Here is a 19,469-nt window from a genome sequence, read left to right as displayed (position 1 = left end):
TGGGGACTTGTGAGAGTGAGCAGGGTCCTGTCAGGGGAGTGGGGAGAGTGAGCAGGGTCCTGTCAGGGGAGTGGGGAGTGAGTGGGGTCCTGTCAGGGAGTGGAGAGTGAGCGGGGTCCTGTCAGGGGAGTGGGGTCCTGTCAGGGAGTGGGGAGAGTGAGCAGGGTCCTGTCAGGGGAGTGGGGATTTGTGGGGGTGCCTTGGGGGTCCCGAGGGGCCCCTGCAGGCCGGTGGGACTGTGTGTGGCCGTGCCCTGGCAGGTATGGTGAGAAGGGCAAGGCCATCCGCATCGAGAAGGTCATCTACACGGGCAAGGAGGGCAAGAGCTCCCGGGGCTGCCCCATCGCCAAGTGGGTGAGTGCCTCTCGTCCCCTCTGTGCCCCTCGGGGCTCCCCACCTTTGGCCCTGGGGATGGCGTGTCCAGAGCCAGCAGCTCCCCCAGACTGCCAAAATCCATGGGAACATGCCCAGCTCTGCCCTCCACACCCCACGGGGCACTGGGGAAGGCATGCAGGGCATAGCCCACCTCCTTCTGCCATAGCCCAGATTCTTCTCCCGTATTACAAATCCTTCTCCTGCAGCCCAGATCCTCCTCCTGTAGCCCAAATCCTCCTGTAGCCCAAACCCTTCTCTCGTACCCCAAATCCTCCTCCTGTAGCCCAAACCCTTCTCCCGTACCCCTAATTCTTCTCCTGTACCCCAAATCCTCCTGTACCCCAAATCCTTCTCCTGCCGCCCAAACCCTTCTCTGTACCCCCCTTATCCTCCTGCCTCTCCCCCCTGTAGCAGCAGCTCCTTCCTGGCTCAGCCAGCTCAGGGCACCCCAGGATTTGTGGGATTCCCCATCCCGGGAAGTCTGACCCAGCCTCTCTCATTCCAGGTGATCCGCAGACACAACCAGGAGGAGAAGCTGCTGTGCCTGGTGCGGCACCGCGCCGGCCACCACTGCCAGAACGCCGTCATCATCATCCTCATCCTGGCCTGGGAGGGCATCCCCCGCACGCTGGGGGACACGCTCTACCAGGAGCTCACCGACACCCTCACCAAGTACGGCAACCCCACCAGCCGCCGCTGCGGCCTCAACGACGAGTGAGTGCCACCGGAGGGGGATGTGGGGTATGGGAATGGGGTAGGGGATGTGGGGTACGGGAATGGGATATGGAGTATGGGAATGGGATATGGGATATGGGGTATGGGATATGGGGTATGGGATATGGGGTATGGGATATGGGGTACGGGAATGGGGTGCGGGATATGGGGTATGGGAATGGGATATGGGATATGGGGTACAGGATATGGGGTATGGGATATGGGGTATGGGATATGGGATATGGGATATGGGATATGGGATATGGGGTATGGGATATGGGGTACAGGATATGGGGTATGGGAATGGGATATGGGATATGGGGTATGGGATATGGGGTATGGGATATGGGGTATGGGATATGGGGTACGGGAATGGGGTGCGGGATATGGGGTATGGGATATGGGGTATGGGGTATGGGATATGGGGTACAGGATATGGGGTATGGGATATGGGGTATGGGAATGGGATATGGGATATGGGATATGGGATATGGGATATGGGATATGGGATATGGGGTATGGGGTATGGGGTACGGGAATGGGGTGCGGGATATGGGGTGTGGTATATAGGGTATAGGATATGGGGTATGGGGTATGGGATATGGGGTACAGGATATGGGGTATGGGATATGGGATATGGGAATGGGATATGGGATATGGGGTATGGGAATGGGGTATGGTATATAGGGTATCGTATATAGGGTACAGGAATGGGATACAGGAATGGTATACGGGATATGGAGTATGGGATATGGGGTATGGGATATAGGGTACAGGAATGGGGTACAAGAATGGGGTACAGGGTATGGGGTAGGGGAATGGGGTACAGGAATGAGGTACAGGAATAGGGTATGGGATATGGGGTACAGGATATGGGGTACAGGATACAGGGTGTGAGATATGGGGTACAGGAATGACATATGGGAATGGGGTACAGGAATGGGATGTGAGAACGGGGTATGGGAATGGGGTGTAGGTACGGGATGCAGGATCTGGATGCAGGAACAGGATGCAGGAATGGGATGCAGGAATTGGGTGCAGGAATGGGATATGAGGATGGGACGCAGGGAGTGGGCTGGGGGCTCCCTCCCGTTCCCAGAGCTGCCGTCACCGCGCGGCACCGGCAGCTGACGCTCCCGCACCGTGTCCCCCCCAGCCGCACCTGCGCGTGCCAGGGCAAGGACCCCAACACCTGCGGTGCCTCCTTCTCCTTCGGCTGCTCCTGGAGCATGTACTTCAACGGCTGCAAATACGCCCGCAGCAAAACTCCCCGCAAGTTCAGGCTGGTGGGAGACAACCCCAAAGAGGTGGGTGATGGAGGTGGAGCAGGGGCGGTGGTTTGGAGCTCCTTTCCTGTCAGGACTCTGGAAATAGGATTCCTTGAGGGGTTTTGATGGGCTAGAGATGAGGAAAGGAAAAGTGGCAGGAATGGGGCCTCTAGAAATCCCAGAGGACAGCGAGGCTGGAGCTTGAGTGGCCAAATCCTCACGAGGAATTTAAGCCACGTGCTTTGTGGTGTGGTGGATATCGTGGGGAGGGTTGGCTGCCGTGTGGTGTCTGTGGGCTCTGTCCCCAGTTCCATCCCTGCTGCAAAAACCCCTGGGTGGCATCCTCCTCCTTTCCCTACCACAGGAAGAGCTGCTCCGGAGAAGCTTTCAGGACTTGGCCACCGAGGTTGCTCCGCTTTACAAGAGGCTGGCGCCGCAAGCCTACCAAAACCAGGTCCTGCTCATCCCACCTGGATTGGCTGTGGGGTGCTGCTCTTGGGGGATTGTGGGTGACCAGCTCCTCCTTCCACAGGTCACCAACGAGGATGTAGCCATCGACTGCCGGCTGGGCTTGAAGGAGGGGAGGCCGTTCTCGGGGGTGACGGCGTGCATGGACTTCTGTGCTCACGCTCACAAGGACCAGCACAACCTCTACAACGGCTGCACCGTGGTAAGCAGGCGCCTGGCAGGGCTTTTCGAGGGGCTCCCCTCTAATTTGGGATGCTCCTTTTTGAGGGGCTCCATCCCCAGTTGTGCCACTCCAGGTGTTTGGTGTGGGCACACCTCACATGAGCTGCTCAGGTCTATCAGGGACCAGCATCTACTTTTGTCCAGCACAAATCCCATGGGAGATTTCCAAATATCAGGCTGGGGGGATGCCAGGCTGCTGTGGTTTCATGTCAATGTGGGGAACAAGTGGGAGGTTTGGCTCATCCAGCACAGGCCACATCCCTCAGCGTCCCACTGACAGCACCTGCTCTGGCCAGGTCTGCACGCTGACAAAGGAAGACAATCGTGTGGTGGGGAAAATCCCCGAAGATGAGCAGCTGCACGTCCTCCCCCTCTACAAGATGTCCAGCACGGATGAGTTCGGCAGCGAGGAGAACCAAAACGCCAAGGTGGGCAGCGGGGCCATCCAGGTGCTCACGTCCTTCCCCCGCGAGGTCCGCAAGCTGCCCGAGCCCGCCAAGTCCTGCCGGCAGCGGCAGCTGGAGGCCAGGAGAGCTGCTGCCGAGAGGAAGAAGCTGCAGAAGGAGAAGCTGATGACGCCAGAGAAGATCAAGCAGGAAGCGCTCGAGCTCCCCACGCTCCAGCCAAATGCAGGTAACGGGGGCAGAGGTGAGGTCCTGCCACCCCAAGCCGCCCGGAAAGCGCGTGAGGGGATGGGGATGGGGTTGGGGACTTATTTTGGGTTGCTGTGTTGTGGTGCTGGATGGCACCTCTGTGCCACCTGGGTTTTCGTGAAGGTGTGAATCGATGCCGGCGCACCAGGGGATGGCAGGTGACGCCAACCTGGGCAAACCCATCACCGTGGGATTTCTGAGTCTGGCCGACCGTTTTGGGGTCCTGGCTCCCCTCCGGTGGCTCCCTCGGCCGGCGGGTCACGGGGGCTGTGTGTGCTGTCCCACAGGTATGGCGTTGAAAGGCGGGATACCCCCGCAGCCGCTGAAACCTTCCATCAAGGTGGAACCCCAGAGCCATTACAACGCCTTCAAGTACAACGGCAACGCCGTGGTGGAGAGCTACTCGGTGCTGGGCAGCTGCCGGCCCTCCGACCCGTACAGCATGAACAGTGTTTACTCTTACCATTCCTACTATGCACAGCCCAATCTGCCTTCCGTGAACGGGTTTCACTCCAAGTTCGCGCTTCCCTCCTTCGGGTATTACGGCTTTTCCAGCAACCACGTGTTCCCCTCGCAGTTTCTCAATTACGGGGCGCCCGAGAGGAGCGGGAGCAGCTGGGTCAGCAACGGCTACGAGAAGAAGCCGGACGTCTCGGCGCTGCAGGAGAACCTCAGCCACCCCTACGGGAACAGCAGCTTCCCCGAGCCCATCCCGCACGGCGTGCGGAGCAAAAACCATCACCAGCGCACCTACGAGCGAGCCAACCGCTACGCCAGCCAGCAGAAAGCGGCGGCGGCAGCGGCCGGGGCGCACAGGACTAGCTTGGGCTCGGAGGAGGCGCCGGCGTTTGCACAGAACTGTTTCGGCAGCCGGCCCATCAAGCAGGAGCCTCCGGACCCCCCGCCCGCCATCGAGCCCCTTCCCAGCCCTGCGGCCGTGCCCGGCGCTGCTTTAACGCTGCCGGCCGTCCCCGCGCACGGCACGGCGCCGGAGCAGCGCTGGAGCCCCTTCAAGGCGTCCCCCGAGAGGACTAGCACGGCCGAGGGCTCGTGGAGCGCGCTGGCGCCGGGCTCGGGCGGGCGGGAGAAGCCGAGCGCCTTCGACGCCGCCGCCGCGCGCCCGCCGCCGCCGGAGAAGCAATGGTCCAACGTCCTGGCGGGAGAGCCGGCGGCGGCGGCGCACGGCTCGGGCTTGCTGCCGAAACCGTGGAGCCCCTGCAAGCTGGGGGAGCCGGCGCTGGCGGGCACGGGCAGCCCGGGCCTGCTGGGGTCGCTGGGGTTCAGCTCGGCTCTGCCGGGGCTCCCCGGCTTCCCCGAGGAGCCGTGGGGCTCCGTGAAGGTGGAGGAGCGCAGGACGCCGGCGCCCAGCCCGGGGCTGGCGGAGAAGCCGTGGGAGGCAGCGGTGGGTGAGAAGGGGGTGGCAGGGCCCCGCCAGGAGAAGACGTGGGACCCCTTTGGGCTGGAGGAGGATCTGCCGGAGAAGGCGGTGAAGGAGGAAGAGGAAGAGGAGGAGGAAGAAGAGGAGGAAGAGGAAGAGGAATGGTCGGACAGCGAGCACAACTTCCTGGACGAGAACATCGGCGGCGTGGCCGTGGCGCCCGCCCACGGCTCCATCCTCATCGAGTGCGCCCGCCGCGAGCTGCACGCCACCACGCCGCTGAAGAAACCCAACCGCTGCCACCCCACCCGCATCTCCCTCGTCTTCTACCAACACAAGAACTTGAACCAGCCCAACCACGGCCTGGCGCTGTGGGAGGCCAAGGTGAAGCAGCTGGCGGAGCGGGCTCGGGCCCGGCAGGAGGAGGCGGCGCGTCTGGGGCTGCCGCCGGACGCCAAAGCCTTTGCCAAGAAGCGCAAGTGGGGCGGCGCGTTGGCCACCGAGGCGCCCAGCAAGGAGAGGAGGGACTCGGTGCCCACGCGGCAGGCGGTGGCCATCCCCACCAACTCCGCCATCACCGTGTCCTCCTACGCCTACACCAAGGTGACGGGCCCCTACAGCCGCTGGATCTGAGAGCGAGGCGACCGCCATGGCCCCATCTTACCTCAAACCCTCGGCAGCGCCGCGGCCCGGCGTTGCTTCGTGGTGCTTTCTCCTCGGGCAGAAGGGGGAGAAGAAAACAAAAGTAAATAGACGAAACCGAAGCGAAACACAGCGACCACAAAAATTAAAAAAAAAAAAATCCAACCCATAGGAAACGAACCCAACGCGCGCGCTCGGGAGCAGCGGAGCTCACGCCGTCGGAGAGCTGCGCCCGGCGAGGAGTTGGCAAAGCAAGCTAAACTTGGTTCAAAAACCCAAGAGGAACGATGCTGTTTGATGATTTTAGGTAATCTCATATTTATATCTCCATGTTTTTTAATCTAGCCTCGGATGAATTTCCTAGCGACCTTGCGCAAGGAGAGGTTTTTAATTCTACTTAAAATGGCCTGTTTGTTGGATTTGATTTTATTTTATTTTTTACTCCGATGACAACGACGAAGCCGATCTTCGAAAGAGAAGCCAACATTGAAAAACCACCCTAATCATGAATCCAAACCAACCTGAACACCAAACCAGCTCAAAGGCAAGAGGTGACTCCCTCCATCTCCTCCTCCGCGCGAGGGCTGGTGGGACCGCGTGCTTTACCGTCAGCGCGACACGCTGAGCATCCAATATTATTTTTATTCCAAGGACCTAAAAACACCAATTTTGCAGCTCGAGGAGCAAAATTCTCACAGCAACGGGAGCTCCGGCGGGATGGGCTCTGCCTGCGGAGCAAAGCCGGCGTCGCTCCTGGCGCCGGACACCTCAGGACACGTCCGGGCCGGGGGGCGCCGCTGCCGGGGGGCCGAGCTCGGCCTCGGACTTGGGGCTCCTTTTTGCCCACGGCCTCCGGGGCGAGCGGCAGCGGCGGCGGCGTCTCCATAAGAGCCGACGGGACAAAAAACAGAAAAGAAAAAAAAAGAAAAAAAAATAATTTACAAAGAACAGGAAAAAAAAAACAACACAAACCAACCCCAAACTGTGAATAGCGAGTGTTGCTCTCTGTACATCACTGTTGCTAAAGTCTGGTGCTTTCCGTCTCCGGGGGACTTTCTCTCCGTGCAATCGGCTCTGGGAAGAGCGAATCCCAAGACTTGGCTGGCCAAAACCCCGCCGGGTCCGCCTTCCCCTGCCGGTGCCGGCGAGCCGCGGCCAGCGCCGCCGGGGCTCGGTGCTCTTTTCTGTCCCCGGGTGCCATCCCTCCTCCTTCCTACGGATCACCGTTCTTCCCTCAAAACACAAAACACAAAACAAAAACCCCAACCCAACCAAGAACCCAGCAACGACGACAACCGCGTGGTGCTTTTGGAACACTCTCAGTCGAGGCTTCCTTCCCGCCCGGTGCTGGGACGGACGGACGGACGGAGCGCGGCCGAGCTGCCCCCGCGGTGTGACCGGGGCTGGGGGCGGCATCCCCGGGCGGGGTCGTTGCTTTTGCACTTTGAGGTGCCTTTTGGAGAGCCAGCGAGGCAGCGCCGACGCCGTCGCCGTGCGGGATCACCTCGTGTTTTACCGTCACCCTCCTTCCCCCTCCCCGACCTCGCGCACGGGCACGGATCAGCAGGATCTCGGTAAAACAGCCTGAACATTGATTGACGTGGTCTGATTTTAAACCTGTAAATAGGGAAAGGAAAATTTTTTTAAAAGCACTTTCACCTAGATTTAAAAAAAAAAAAAGGAAAAAAAAAAAAAGAATGAAAGCAAAACTTAAAAAAGCAAACAACTCCCTCTCTTTCCTCTCCCCCCACTCCCCCCCAACTTGAAGCAGTATGTTTTAAACAAGATTATCGTGGGAGAACTGTAAATACTGGCAGAATATTTAACATGCTTTGTCCGTCCTTCATCATTAATGATTTTTTTTTGTTGTTTTTTTTTTTGTTTTTGTTTTTTTTGTTCATTCTTTAACCGTAACCTGTAAAGCCGCGTATATTTGACAAGGAAACTCAACGAGCTATTCCCCGCTTTTCTTAGGAATACCCAATAGCATATCAGGATTGTAAGAGTCAGATTTTCGGGGACCCGCCGCAGCACGGCCGCGCTTCGGGGGCGCGGCGGGGCCGGGTTCGGGTGCCGGCCCCGCTGTTGTCGCTCACCCGGGCTCGGTGGTCGGCGTGCCGGGGGTGCCTTGGAGGGGAAGGAGCGCCGGGAGAAGGCGATGCTCCGTGGAACCTGTCTAAGTCCTGCTTCCTCAGAGGTTTTTCGGTGCAGGGAGAGGGCTCGGGGTCGGTGCGGTTGAGCCCGGGCGAGCGCGGAGCTGCCGGCGCCGCGGGTCGGGGAGCGAGAACTGCTGCAGTCTCAACGTTTTTACACTACATAAACTTTGTCTAACCTACCTCAACTCTCAGTCATTTACGAATCCGCACGCTTCAGACTTCTACACAAACTCGAAATCTATGCACAGCTCTTTACCCCTTGCTGCTGAGAGGCTGTTTCCAAGCAAAATCTTTTTTTCCCTTTTTACCCGTCCCGGCGGCGGCCGCGCTCGTCCCGCCCGTGCCGAGGCCGCGGAGCTCGGAGGGGAGGGAGGGATGTTTTTAACGAGTGGGGTGTGGGGACCTGGTTTTGCAGCAGGTCGTGGCCACAATGGTGCTAGAACAAGAGCCGTGGTGGAAACCCCAGGGAGGGCTCGGCGCGGGGAGCCCCGACCGGCTCCTCCGCCCCGCTTTGGTTTTTCTGGCCGCGGTGACTTCGCCTCGGGCAGCAAACGAGGGATGCAATTTGGGTCCCCCTCCGTCTCGATGCTCTCGGGATGAGGCACGGGAAGGAGAAGGAAACCAGAATCCCTGAGGTGCCTCAATTGCTGATTTTTCCTTTTAATACTGGAGTACGCTTTGTGGGCTCTATAAGGCATATTTTTATTAAATGAAATCTTGTAATACAAACGGTGCTATGGTGTTTTAACAAACTGTATCACGCTTCTGCCTGATTCCATCTCGCTGAGGTGCTACTAATGTATATATCAAATTAAGGAACCAAGATTAAAAAAAAAAAAAAAAAAAAAAAAAAATACAAAATTTAAGCAATGTCGTTGAGAAGGAAGTTTACCTTTCCGGAGCGACAGCTCGAGGCGTGCCGGGAGCCGGTTGGGTTTATGCAAACCGAAGGAGGCGCCGCGTCCGAGGCGGGGTCGTGGTGGAGCCGTTCCCTGCGGGTCCCAGGAGGAGGTGCTGGAGGTGATGTCCAGGGGCAGGGCTCGGCCAGGGGTCCACAGGGCTCGGACACGTGTGTGGTCATGGGGCTGGCCAGGCGTGTGGTCATGGTGCTCAAACAGGGTGCTCAGCCAGGTGTGTGGTCATGGTGCTTGGCCAGGTGTGTGGTCATGGTGCTTGGCCAGGTGTGTGGTCATGGTGCTTGGCCATAGTGCCTGGACACGTGTGTGGTCATGGTGCTTGGCCAGGTGTGTGGTCATGGTGCTCAAACAGGGTGCTCAGCCAGGGGTGTGGTCATGGTGCTTGGCCATAGTGCCTGGACAGGTGTGTGGTCATGGTGCTTGGCCAGGCATGTGGTCATGGTGCTTGGCCATAGTGCCTGGACACGTGTGTGGTCATGGTGCTCAAACAGGGTGCTCAGCCAGGTGTGTGGTCATGGTGCTTGGACAGAGTTCTTGGCCAAGTTTGTGGTCATGGTGCTCAGCCAGGGTTGTGGTCATGGTGCCTGGACAGGTGTGTGGTCATCATGCTTGGAGAGGGTGCTCAGCCAGGTGTGTGGTCATGGTGCTTGGCCAGGGGTGTGGTCATGGTGCTTGGCCATAGTGCCTGGACAGGTGTGTGGTCATCATGCTTGGAGAGGGTGCTCAGCCAGGTGTTTGGTCATGGTGCTCAGCCAGGGGTGTGGTCATGGTGCCTGGACAGGTGTGTGGTCATGGTGCTTGGCCATAGTGCCTGGACAGGTGTGTGGTCATCGTGCTTGGAGAGGGTGCTCAGCCAGGTGTGTGGTCATGGTGCTGGCCAGGTGTGTGGTCATGGTGCTTGGCCAGGGGTGTGGTCATGGTGTTTGGATAGAGTTCTTGGCCAAGTTTGTGGTTATGGTGCTCAGCCAGGGGTGTGGTCATGGTGCCTGGACAGGTGTGTGGTCATGGTGCTTGGCCAGGGTGCTCAGCCAGGGGTGTGGTCATGGTGCTTGGCCAGGTGTGTGGTCATCATGCTTGGACAGGGTGCTCAGCCAGGTGTTTGGTCATGGTGCCTGGCCAGGTGTGTGGTCATCATGCTTGGACAGGGTGCTCAGCCAGGTGTTTGGTCATGGTGCCTGGACAGGTGTGTGGTCATGGTGCTCAAACAGGGTGCTCAGCCAGGGGTGTGGTCATGGTGCTTGGCCATAGTGCCTGGACAGGTGTGTGGTCATCATGCTTGGAGAGGGTGCTCAGCCAGGTGTTTGGTCATGGTGCTTGGCCAGGTGTTTGGTCATGGTGCTCAAACAGGGTGCTCAGCCAGGTGTGTGGTCATGGTGCTTGGCCAGAGTGCCCAGCCAGGTGTGTGGTCATGGTGCTTGGCCAGGGGTGTGGTCATGGTGCTCAAACAGGGTGCTCGGCCAGGCGTGTGGTCATGGTGCTTGGACAGAGTTCTTGGCCAAGTTTGTGGTCATGGTGCTCAGCCAGGTATGTGGTCATCATGCTTGGACAGGGTGCTCAGCCAGGTGTTTGGTCATGGTGCCTGGACAGGTGTGTGGTCATCATGCTTGGAGAGGGTGCTCAGCCAGGTGGTTGGTCATGGTGCTTTGCTGCAGCACTTGGCCAGGTTTGTGGTCATGGTGCTTGGCCACAGCGCTTGGCCGGGCTGTTCGGACATGGCGCGTGGCCATAAGTGCTCGGACGTGGTGCTCAGACTCGGTGCTCAGGCTCAGTGCTCGGCCACAGGTCATGGACATAGCGTGGTCATGGACGTGGTGCTCGGTCATGGTGCTCGGCCACAGGTCATGGACATAGCGTGGTCATGGACGTGGTGCTCAGGAACAGTGCTCGGCCATTCCTTGTGGACATGGTGCTCGGACATGGTGCTCAGTGCGGTGCTCGGGTGTGGTGCTTGGACATGGTGCTTGGACATGGTGCTTGGACATGGTGCTTGGTCCCAGTGCTTGGCCACTCATGATGGACATGGTGCTCAGACATGGTGCTTGGACAGCTTGGACATGGTGCTTGGCCACTCATGATGGACATGGTGCTCAGACATGGTGCTTGGACAGCTTGGACATGGTGCTTGGTCCCAGTGCTTGGCCACTCATGATGGACGTGGTGCTCGACCATGGTGCTTGGACGTGGTGCTTGGACACGCATCATGGACATGGTGCTCAGACGTGGTGTGCGGACATGGTGCTGTGTTTGGTGCTTGGACTTGGTGCATGGACATGGTGCTTGGGCACGGTGCTCTGCTGTGGTGCTCGGACATCGTGTGTGGACACGGTGCTTGACCCCAGTGCTCGGACATGGTGCATGGACGTGGTGTGTGGACACGGTGCTTGACCACAGTGCTCGGACATGGTGCATGGACGTGGTGTGTGGACACGGTGCTTGACCCCAGTGCTCGGACATGGTTCTCGGACATGGTGCATGGACATGGTGCTCGGGCATGGTGCTCAGCCATGCACCATGGACGTGGTGCTCGGACATGGTGCTCAGACATGATGTGTGGACATGGTGCTCAGCCAGGGTGCTTGGACATGGTGCTCGGACCTGGTGCTCGGACATTGGTTCTTGGACATTGGTGCTTGGACATGCTGGGTGGACATGGTGCTTGGACATGTTGAGTGGACATTGGTGCTTGGCCATGCACTGTGGGCGTGGTGCTCGGACATGGGTGGACACTGTGCTCAGACGTGGCACATGGACACGGGTGCTCTGCTTGGTGCTTGGACTTGGTGCTTGGCCGTGGCTCCTGGACCCGTGCTCTGCTTGGTGCTTGGACACGGCCCATGGTGCTCGGCCACGATGTGATTTGACCACGTGTTGTGGACACGGTGCTTGAGCGTGGTGCTCGATGGTGCTGCTCAGGCGTGGACGCGGCACTTGGCCACACAGCCCGGACACGGTGCTCGGACACGGTGCTTGGCCACAATGTGCGGGCGTGGGGCTGAGCTGGGGTGTGTGGGCACAGCGCTCGGCCAAGGGGCTCGGACACATGGGCTTGGCGTGTGGGCATGGTGGTTGGGCATGGAGCATGGACATGATGCTCAAACACGGAGCATGGACATCATGGTTGGGCACAGAGCATGGACATGGTGCTCAAACACGGAGCATGGACATCATGGTTGGGCACAGAGCATGGACATGATGCTCAAACACGGAGCATGGACATCATGGTTGGGCACAGAGCATGGACATGATGCTCAGACATGGAGCATGGACATGGTGGCTGGGCATGGAGCATGGACACGGTGGTTGCCCAGAGCGTCAACACGGTGGTTGGGCACAGAGCATGGGCATGGTGGTTGCCCAAAGCATGGACACGGTGGTTGGGCACAGAGCATGGATGCGGTTTGTGGGCATGGAGCATGGACACGGTGGTTGCCCAGAGCATGGACATGGTGGTTGGGCACAGAGCATGGACACGGTGGTTGGGCACAGAGCATGGATGCGGTTTTTGGGCATGGAGCATGGACACGGTGGTTGGGCACCCCCATGGCACCGCTTGGCCAAGCTCAGTCCTGGTGCTGTTCCCCTTCAGCACCAGCCTTGAGGAACCAACCCTGTGCTCCTGGTGCTCAGCACTGCGCCAGCACCACGTCCATGCTGTGTCCATCCCGTGTCCAGCCTGTGTCCATCCCATGTCCAGCCTGTGTCCCTCCTGTGTTCATCACTGTGTCCATCCTGTGTCCATCACCACATCCATCACTGTGTCCATCCCATGTCCATCACCATGTCCATCACAGCATCCATCACTGTGTCCATCCCATGTCCAGCCTGTGTCCATCCTGTGTCCATCACCACATCCATCACTGTGTCCATCCCGTGTCCATCCCGTGTCCATCCCATGTCCAGCCTGTGTCCATCCTGTGTCCATCACCACATCCATCACTGTGTCCATCCCATGCCCATCCCGTGTCCATCCCGTGTCCATCCCATGTCCATCCCGTGCCCATCCCATGCCCATCCCGTGTCCATCCCGTGTCCATCCCGTGTCCAGCCGTGTCCAGCCCTGTCCAGGCCCCCGCAGCTCCTCGCTCTCACCCCCTCCCGCCTCCCCCCAGCTCCTCCCGCCTCTTTCTTTTCCCCCTTCCCCTTTTTTTGGGTTGATTTTCCTTTTTTTGGGGTTTCTTGGTGCTACTCCCCCCCGCGCCCCCAGCAGATACCTCAGCCCCAGCCCCGGGTGCGGCTCGTCCGGGGTCAGGGATCCTCTCCCGCATCTCCAGGGTCCTTTCCGAGATCCTTTCCCGCACCTCTGGGATCCAGGATCCCCTCATTTTCCCTCATTTTCCCTCCTTTTCCCTTTCCCGCCTGGGTTTTCCCCATTTCTGCGCCTCCTTCAGGGATTTTCGACCCCGCCGCAATTTCCTCATTTGGGTTCTGGGAGCCAGGAGGGGTTTTGGGTCAGTGGGATTTTTTATTTTGGAAGTTTTCTTTTCTTTTCTTTTATTTTATTTGGAATTTTTTTAATTCAATTTTTTTAAAAATTTTATTTTGGAAATTCTATTTTATTTTATTGGAATTTTTTTCTTTTAAATTCTATTATTTTATTTTATTTTACTTTATTATTTTATTTCGTTTTATTTTATTTTTATTTTATTTTATTTTATTTTATTATTTTGTTATTTTATTTTATTTTATTTCATTTCATTTTATTTTATTTTATTTTATTTTATTTTATTATTTTGTTTTATTATTTTATTTTATTTTATTTGGAATTTTTTTCTTTAAAATTCTATTATTTTATTTTACTTTATTATTTTATTTTATTATTTTATTTTATATTATTTTATTTTATTATTTTGTTTTTTTTTATTTTATTTTATTTTATTTGGAATTTTTTTCTTTAAAATTCTATTATTTTATTTTACTTTATTATTTTATTTTATTATTTTATTTTATATTATTTTGTTTTATTATTTTGTTTTATTATTTTATTTTATTTTATTTTAATTTAATTTATTTTATTTTATTTTATTTTATTTTTTTTTAATTTAATTTTATTTTATTTTATTTTATTTTTTTGCACCATGGCAATTCCAAATTCACAACCCGAGCGTCGTTTCTTCTGGGATCTGGGAATTTGGCCGTAGGCGGGGGCGGCTCTTCCGGCGCTTTTTGGGATTTTTGGGGATGTTTTTGGGATTTTTCAGGGATTTTTTTTCTGGGGTGTTCCAGCATTATTTGGGATTTATTTTGGGATTTTTTTCTGGGGTATTCCACGAGGTTTTTTTGGGATTTTTTGGGGGATTTTTTTGGTGGGTTCTGGCATTGTTTGGGATTTATTTTGGGATTTTTTGAGGGATTTTTTCTGAGGTGTTCAGCATTATTTGGGATTTATTTTGAGGATTTCTTCTGGGGCAATCCAGCACTTTTTGGGATTTATTTTGGGTTTTTTTTGGGGATTTTTTTGGGGTGTTCCAGTGCTTTTTAGGATTTATTTTGGGATTTCTTTTGGGCTATTCAGGTGTTATTTGAGATTTATTTTGGGGTTTTTTTTGGATTTTTTTCTGGGGAGTTCTGTGGCTTTTTGGGATTTTTTGGGGGGGATTTTTTTCTGGGATGTTCTTTGGCTTTTGGGGATTTATTTTGGGATTTTTGAGGGATTTTTTCTGAGGTGTTCAGCATTATTTGGCATTTCTTTTGGGGATTTCTTCTGGGGCAATCCAGCACTTTTTGGGATTTATTTAGGGGTTTTTTTGGGGATTTTTTCTGGGATATTCCGGTGCTTTTTAGGATTTATTTTGAGATTTCTTTTGGGCTGTTCAGGTGTTATTTGGGATTTATTTTGGGGAGGTTTTTGGGGGTATTATAGAGATTTTTGGGATGTACTTTGGGATTCTTTGGGGATTTTTTTCTGGGGGCATTCTGGTGCTTTTTGGGATTTATGTTGGGATTTCTTCTGGGCTATTCTGGTGCTTTTTGGGATATATTTGGGGATTTTTTGAGGGATTTTTTCTGAGGTGTTCCAGCATTATTTGGGATTTATGTTGGGATTTTTGGGGGGATTTTTCTTGGGCTGTTCTGGCGTTATTTGGGATTTATTTGGGGATTTTTCTTGGGCTGTTATTTGGGATTTATTTGGGGATTTTTCTCGGGCTGTTCTGGCGTTATTTGGGATTTATTTGGGGATTTTTCTTGGGCTGTTATTTGGGATTTATTTTGGGGGGTTTTTGCAGTTTTTTCTGGGCTGTTCTGGTGTTATTTGGGATTTATTTTGGGGTTTTTTTGCAGTTTTTTTTTTGGCTGTTCTGGCGTTATTTGGGATTTATTTTGGGGGGTTTTTTGCAGATTTTTCTTGGGCTGTTCTGGCGTTATTTGGGATTTATTTTGGGGGTTTTATGCAGTTTTCTCTGGGCTGTTCTGGCATTATTTGGGATTTATTTGGGGATTTTTCTCGGGCTGTTCTGGCGTTATTTGGGATTTATTTGGGGATTTTTCTTGGGCTGTTCCGGCGTTATTTGGGATTTATTTTGGGGTTTTTTTGCCGTTTTTCTGGGCTGTTCTGGTGTTATTTGGGATTTATTTTGGGGGTTTTTTGCCGTTTTTTCTGGGCTGTTCTGGCGTTATTTGGGATTTATTTTGGGGTTTTTTTGCCGTGTTTCTGGGCTGTTCTGGCGCTTTTTGGGGCAGCAGCAGCTGCGGGGAGGCACCGGGGGCGTCCCGACCCCTTTGGGGTTCCTGGCTGGGCTCTGGGCTCGCTCTGGGCTTACTTGAAATGAAGTTTGGGGGCGATCGAGGAGCGGTAGAATTTTTTCCCACGTCTCAAGGCAATAGGATTAATTAATTAATGAATTAATTAACATGTAATTAAACTGTAGATACTCCTAGGACAGGAAATTGATGCCGATAATTTTATTTTGTATCATTTTCCCTCTCTCTCTGTGTTGTTTTTTTCCCCCTTTTCCCTCCTTTTCTTTCCCCCCCCCCCCCCCCGATGTTTCAATAAATTTATTTTTTAGGATTCCTAAAAATCGCAAGTTTGGATCCTCCCCTCCGGTTTTGGTTTTGTTTTTTTGGGGTTTTTTTGTTCTGTTGTTGTTTATTTTTAATTTGTATTTTATTCTGAGTTGGGCTGTGTTATTATTCCCGATACCTTTAAAATATTGTGGGTGTTTTAATAAATTTTATATTTATTTTTTGCACTCAACACCAGGCTCGGCTGCAATTTCTGTGGGATTGGGGTTTTTGGGGTCTTTGGGGTTGGGGTTTGTGGGATTGGGGGATCTGGGAATGGGAATTGAGAGCAGGATTGGGGTTTTTGGGGTTTTTGGGGTTGGGGTTTTTGGGGTTGGGGTTTTTGGGGTTTTTGGGGTTTTTGAGGTTGGGGTTTTTGGGATTTGGGTTTGTGGGATTGGGGGTCCGGGTGTGGGAATTTGGGGCAGGATTGGGGGTTTGGGATTGGGATTTTTTGGGTTTTTGGGGTTGGGATTTTTGGGATTGGGGGGTCTGGATGGGGTTCTGGGTATGGGAATTGGGGGTCCTTTAGGGGGGATCAGGATGGGGGCTCCATCTATGGGATGAGAGAAGGGATGGGATTATTTTGGGATCCTTTTGGGGATCGGAATGGGACCCTGGATATGGGAATGGAGTGTGGGGGAGGATGCGATTTTTTTGGGGTCAGGATGAGGATTTTTGTGGGGTTGGGATGATGCCCTCTATGGGGTCAGGTGGGGGCTTTTTGTGGGGTCTGGAGGGGGAATTTTTTGGGGTTAAGAGGAGGCTTTTTATGGAGTGAGGCCGGGGCTTTTTTGGGATCAGCATGGGACCTTTTGAGGGGTCAAGAGGGGGCATTTTTGGGGCTCCGGATGAGGCCACTTGTACGGTCAGGAGGGGACCCTTTATGGGGTCAGGAGGGGACCATTTGTAGGGTCAGAATGAGGCCCTTTGTGGGGTTAGGAGGGGGCTTTTTATGGAGAGATGACAGGCCTTTTTTGGGGTCAGGAGGGAGCTTTTTATGGGGTCAGGAGGGGGAATTTTATGCGGTCAGGAGGAGGCTTTTTATGGGACCATGATGGGGCCATGATGGGGCTTTTGGGGGTGTCAGGATGAGGCCTTTTGTGGGGTTAGGAGGGGGAATTTTGTGGGGTCGGGAGGAGGCTTTTTATGGAGTGATGCCGGGCCCTTTTTGGGGTCAGGAGGGGGGATTTGGTGGGTTCAGGAGGGGGAATTTGGTGGGTTCAGGCTCGGACCCTTTGTGGGTTCCCTTTTGGGGCCATCGCGGTCTCTCCCGATCCTCCGATCCGCCAGGGGGCGCTCGTGGCGGCGCAGCGCTGGCCCCGCCCCCTTGGCCAGCGGCGCGCTCTGATTGGCTGAGGCGGAGGTGACCCCGGGCGCGCCCCCGGGATGGCGGCGGCGGGGCTGAGCCGGGGCCCGGTGAGTGCCCGTCAGTCCCCGGCTCCCTCTGTCCCTCTGTCCTTGTCCCTGTGTCCCCCCGGTGCCGGTAATCGCGGCCCCCTCCCGGTGTCCATCCCCGGGCCTGTTCCCCACCGTCTCCCGGTGCTCCCGCTCCTCACAATGTCCCCAGGCACGGGTAACCCCTCCCGCCCTTCCCCAGGCCCCCTTCCCGCCGCCCGATCCTCCGGTGACGGCAGCTCCCGTTCCCGCCCCTCTTTCTCCCGGTTCTCCCGCATCTCCCGGGGTTCCGCCATTCCTGTGCCCCCCTCCGGCCCCTTCCCCTTCCCCCCGGTTCCCGGGGTGTTTTTGGGGTCCCCCCGGGGCTCTCAGGGCCGTTTTCCCGCAGCTGTTCCTGCGCTGCCGCTCCTGGCGGGGTTTGGCCTCCGGTACCGATGGGGAGTCGCGCCTGGCGCGGCTGCTGCGGGAGAAGTTCCCGCGGGCCTCGGCCATCAAGGTGGTGGACATCTCAGGTAGGGCCTAAACCCGCTCTTTGTGGGCCCAAACCTGCTCTTTATTACCCTAAACCTGCTCTTGGTTGCCCTAAAGGGGCTTGTTATTGCCCTAACCGGCTCTTTATTACCCTAAACCCGCTCTTGGTTGCCCTAAAGGGGCTTGTTATTGCCCTAACCGGCTCTTTATTGCCTTAAACCTGCTTTTTATTGCCCAAAACCTCGTTTTTACTGCCCTAAACCCACTTGTTATTGCCTTAAACCTGCTCTTTATTGCCCTAAACCTTCTCTTGGTTTCCCTAAACTCACTCATTATTGCCCTAAACCTGGTTTTTATTGCCCTAAACCCGCTCTTGGTTGCCCCAAATCTCTTTATTGTCCTAAACCCACTTTTGGTTGCCCTAAACCCACTCATTATTGCCCTAAACACACTCTTTCTACCTTAAACCCACTCTTTGTGGTCCTAAACCTGCTCTTTATTACCCTAAACCCACTCTTGGTCCCCAAATCTGCTCTTTATTGTCCTAAACCCACTTTTGGTTGCCCTAAACCCCCTCTTTCTACCTTAACCTGCTCTTTAATGCCCTAAACCCAGATTTTGTTTTTAAATCCACTCAGTCTCCAGCCCCCCCAGGCTGTGTGCATCCCCAGACAGGGCAGGAGTGTGAGGGTGCTCAAGCCTCAACTTTAACCGATTTGAATGGATTTGAATTGATGTTAATTGGCGTTAATTGGCCCTGGTTGCCAGGAGGCTGCGGTGACATGTACGAGATCCACGTGGAGTCCGAGGAGTTCCGGGAGAAGCGGCCGGTGCAGCAGCACAGGATGGTGACACAGGTGTGGGAACGGGGAAAGGGCAAACAGCTGGAATAGGGGAGAGGGGATGGGAGAGAGGGAAAGGGAACAGCTGGAATGGGTGTGAGGGAATGGGAGAGAATGGGAGAGAGGGAATGGGGAGGGGGAAAGGGAACAGCTGGAATAGGGGAGAGGGGATGGAGAGACAGGGAATGGGGGAGAGGGAACAGGGGAGAGTGGATGGGACAAAGGGGATGGGAACTGCTGAAATGGGTGTGAGGGAATGGGAGAGAGGGACTGGGACAGAGGGGATGGGGAGAGGGAAAGGGAACAGCTGGAATAGGGGAGAGGGAATGGAGAGACAGGGAATGGGGAAGAAGGAACAGGGGAGAGTGGATGGGAACAGCTGGAATGGGTGTGAGGGAATGGGAGAGAACAGGAGAGAGGGAATGGTGGAGAGGGAATGGGAGAGAGGGAAAAGGAATAGGGGAGAGGGAGGGGAACAAAGAGAGGGAATGGGGGAGAGAGGATGGAGAGAGGGGATGGGGGAAGAGGGGAAGGGAGAGAGGATTGGGGTAGAGGGAATGGGGAAGAATGGGGTAGAAGGGATGTGGGAGAGGGAACAGGGAATGGGGGAGAGTGGATGGAGAAGAGGGAACCCATGGGGCTGTGGCTGCACCCTGGCTATGGGGCTGAGGCTGCAGCACCCCTGGCTGTGGGTGCACCCCTGGCTGTGGGGCTGAGGCTGAGGCCTCTCCAAGGCCAGCCCAGAGCCTGCCCTGAGCTGCGCTTGCCCCGCAGGCGCTGAGCGAGGAGATCAAGCACATGCACGGCCTGCGCATCTTCACCTCGGCCCCCAAGGGCTGAGCGGGGGCTGAGCCTGCCCCGGCCACAATAAAGAGCTCCAGGAGGGGCCCAGGGCTGCCCCCCTGGGCGTGAACCCCACCCCGTGCCCTGTGCTCCATCCTGGGGAATGGCTATTATTATTTA

At 55.2% G+C, this 19,469-nt stretch overlaps 2 protein-coding genes and 2 long non-coding RNA genes across 7 annotated transcripts in view; all 4 read left to right on the top strand.

Annotated features, from left to right (window-relative positions):
- TET3 (tet methylcytosine dioxygenase 3) overlaps positions 1–8,737 on the top strand; it is a 32,437-nt gene extending 23,700 nt beyond the window's left edge. For all 4 annotated transcript variants that reach the window (XM_074559354.1, XM_074559351.1, XM_074559353.1 and 1 more), the window contains exons 4-10: positions 261–354; positions 881–1,089; positions 2,246–2,396; positions 2,722–2,811; positions 2,890–3,027; positions 3,344–3,680; positions 3,988–8,737. In XM_074559354.1, coding sequence (XP_074415455.1) covers positions 261–354; positions 881–1,089; positions 2,246–2,396; positions 2,722–2,811; positions 2,890–3,027; positions 3,344–3,680; positions 3,988–5,711 — 2,743 coding nt within the window. In that variant the 3' untranslated portion in view covers positions 5,712–8,737. The remainder of the gene's footprint in view (positions 1–260; positions 355–880; positions 1,090–2,245; positions 2,397–2,721; positions 2,812–2,889; positions 3,028–3,343; positions 3,681–3,987) is intronic.
- Positions 8,738–9,011: 274 nt separating this feature from the next.
- Positions 9,012–13,348, top strand: LOC141731963 (uncharacterized). Its single transcript, XR_012583849.1, has 7 exons — positions 9,012–9,032; positions 9,159–9,196; positions 9,298–9,574; positions 9,613–9,787; positions 9,826–9,888; positions 9,952–10,153; positions 10,192–13,348. It is a non-coding gene; the product is annotated as an uncharacterized LOC141731963 (long non-coding RNA).
- Positions 13,349–13,631: 283 nt separating this feature from the next.
- On the top strand, positions 13,632–15,988 carry LOC141731908 (uncharacterized). The gene is made up of 2 exons (XR_012583809.1): positions 13,632–15,060; positions 15,130–15,988. It is a non-coding gene; the product is annotated as an uncharacterized LOC141731908 (long non-coding RNA).
- Positions 15,989–17,099: 1,111 nt separating this feature from the next.
- Positions 17,100–19,462, top strand: BOLA3 (bolA family member 3). Its single transcript, XM_074559185.1, has 4 exons — positions 17,100–17,214; positions 17,582–17,705; positions 18,433–18,521; positions 19,281–19,462. The coding sequence occupies exons 1-4, from the start codon at positions 17,185–17,187 to the stop codon at positions 19,344–19,346; spliced, it is 309 nt and encodes a 102-aa protein (XP_074415286.1). The 5' UTR covers positions 17,100–17,184; the 3' UTR covers positions 19,347–19,462.
- The last annotated feature ends 7 nt before the right edge of the window (positions 19,463–19,469 follow it).

This window comes from Zonotrichia albicollis, chromosome 26 (genome assembly GCF_047830755.1).
Source record: "Zonotrichia albicollis isolate bZonAlb1 chromosome 26, bZonAlb1.hap1, whole genome shotgun sequence".
NCBI classification, from domain to species: domain Eukaryota; kingdom Metazoa; phylum Chordata; class Aves; order Passeriformes; family Passerellidae; genus Zonotrichia; species Zonotrichia albicollis.
Note: the sequence above shows the minus strand (reverse complement) of the source record. Positions and strands in the feature narration are given on the sequence as shown.

Excerpts from the sequence above, each read along its gene's own strand:
- BOLA3 (XM_074559185.1), top strand. The coding sequence starts at position 17,185 with ATGGCGGCGGCGGGGCTGAGCCGGGGCCCG. Across the intron at positions 17,215-17,581 it reads CGGGGCTGAGCCGGGGCCCG|CTGTTCCTGCGCTGCCGCTC; the intron begins GTGAGTGCCCGT and ends GTTTTCCCGCAG. Across the intron at positions 17,706-18,432 it reads CAAGGTGGTGGACATCTCAG|GAGGCTGCGGTGACATGTAC; the intron begins GTAGGGCCTAAA and ends CCTGGTTGCCAG.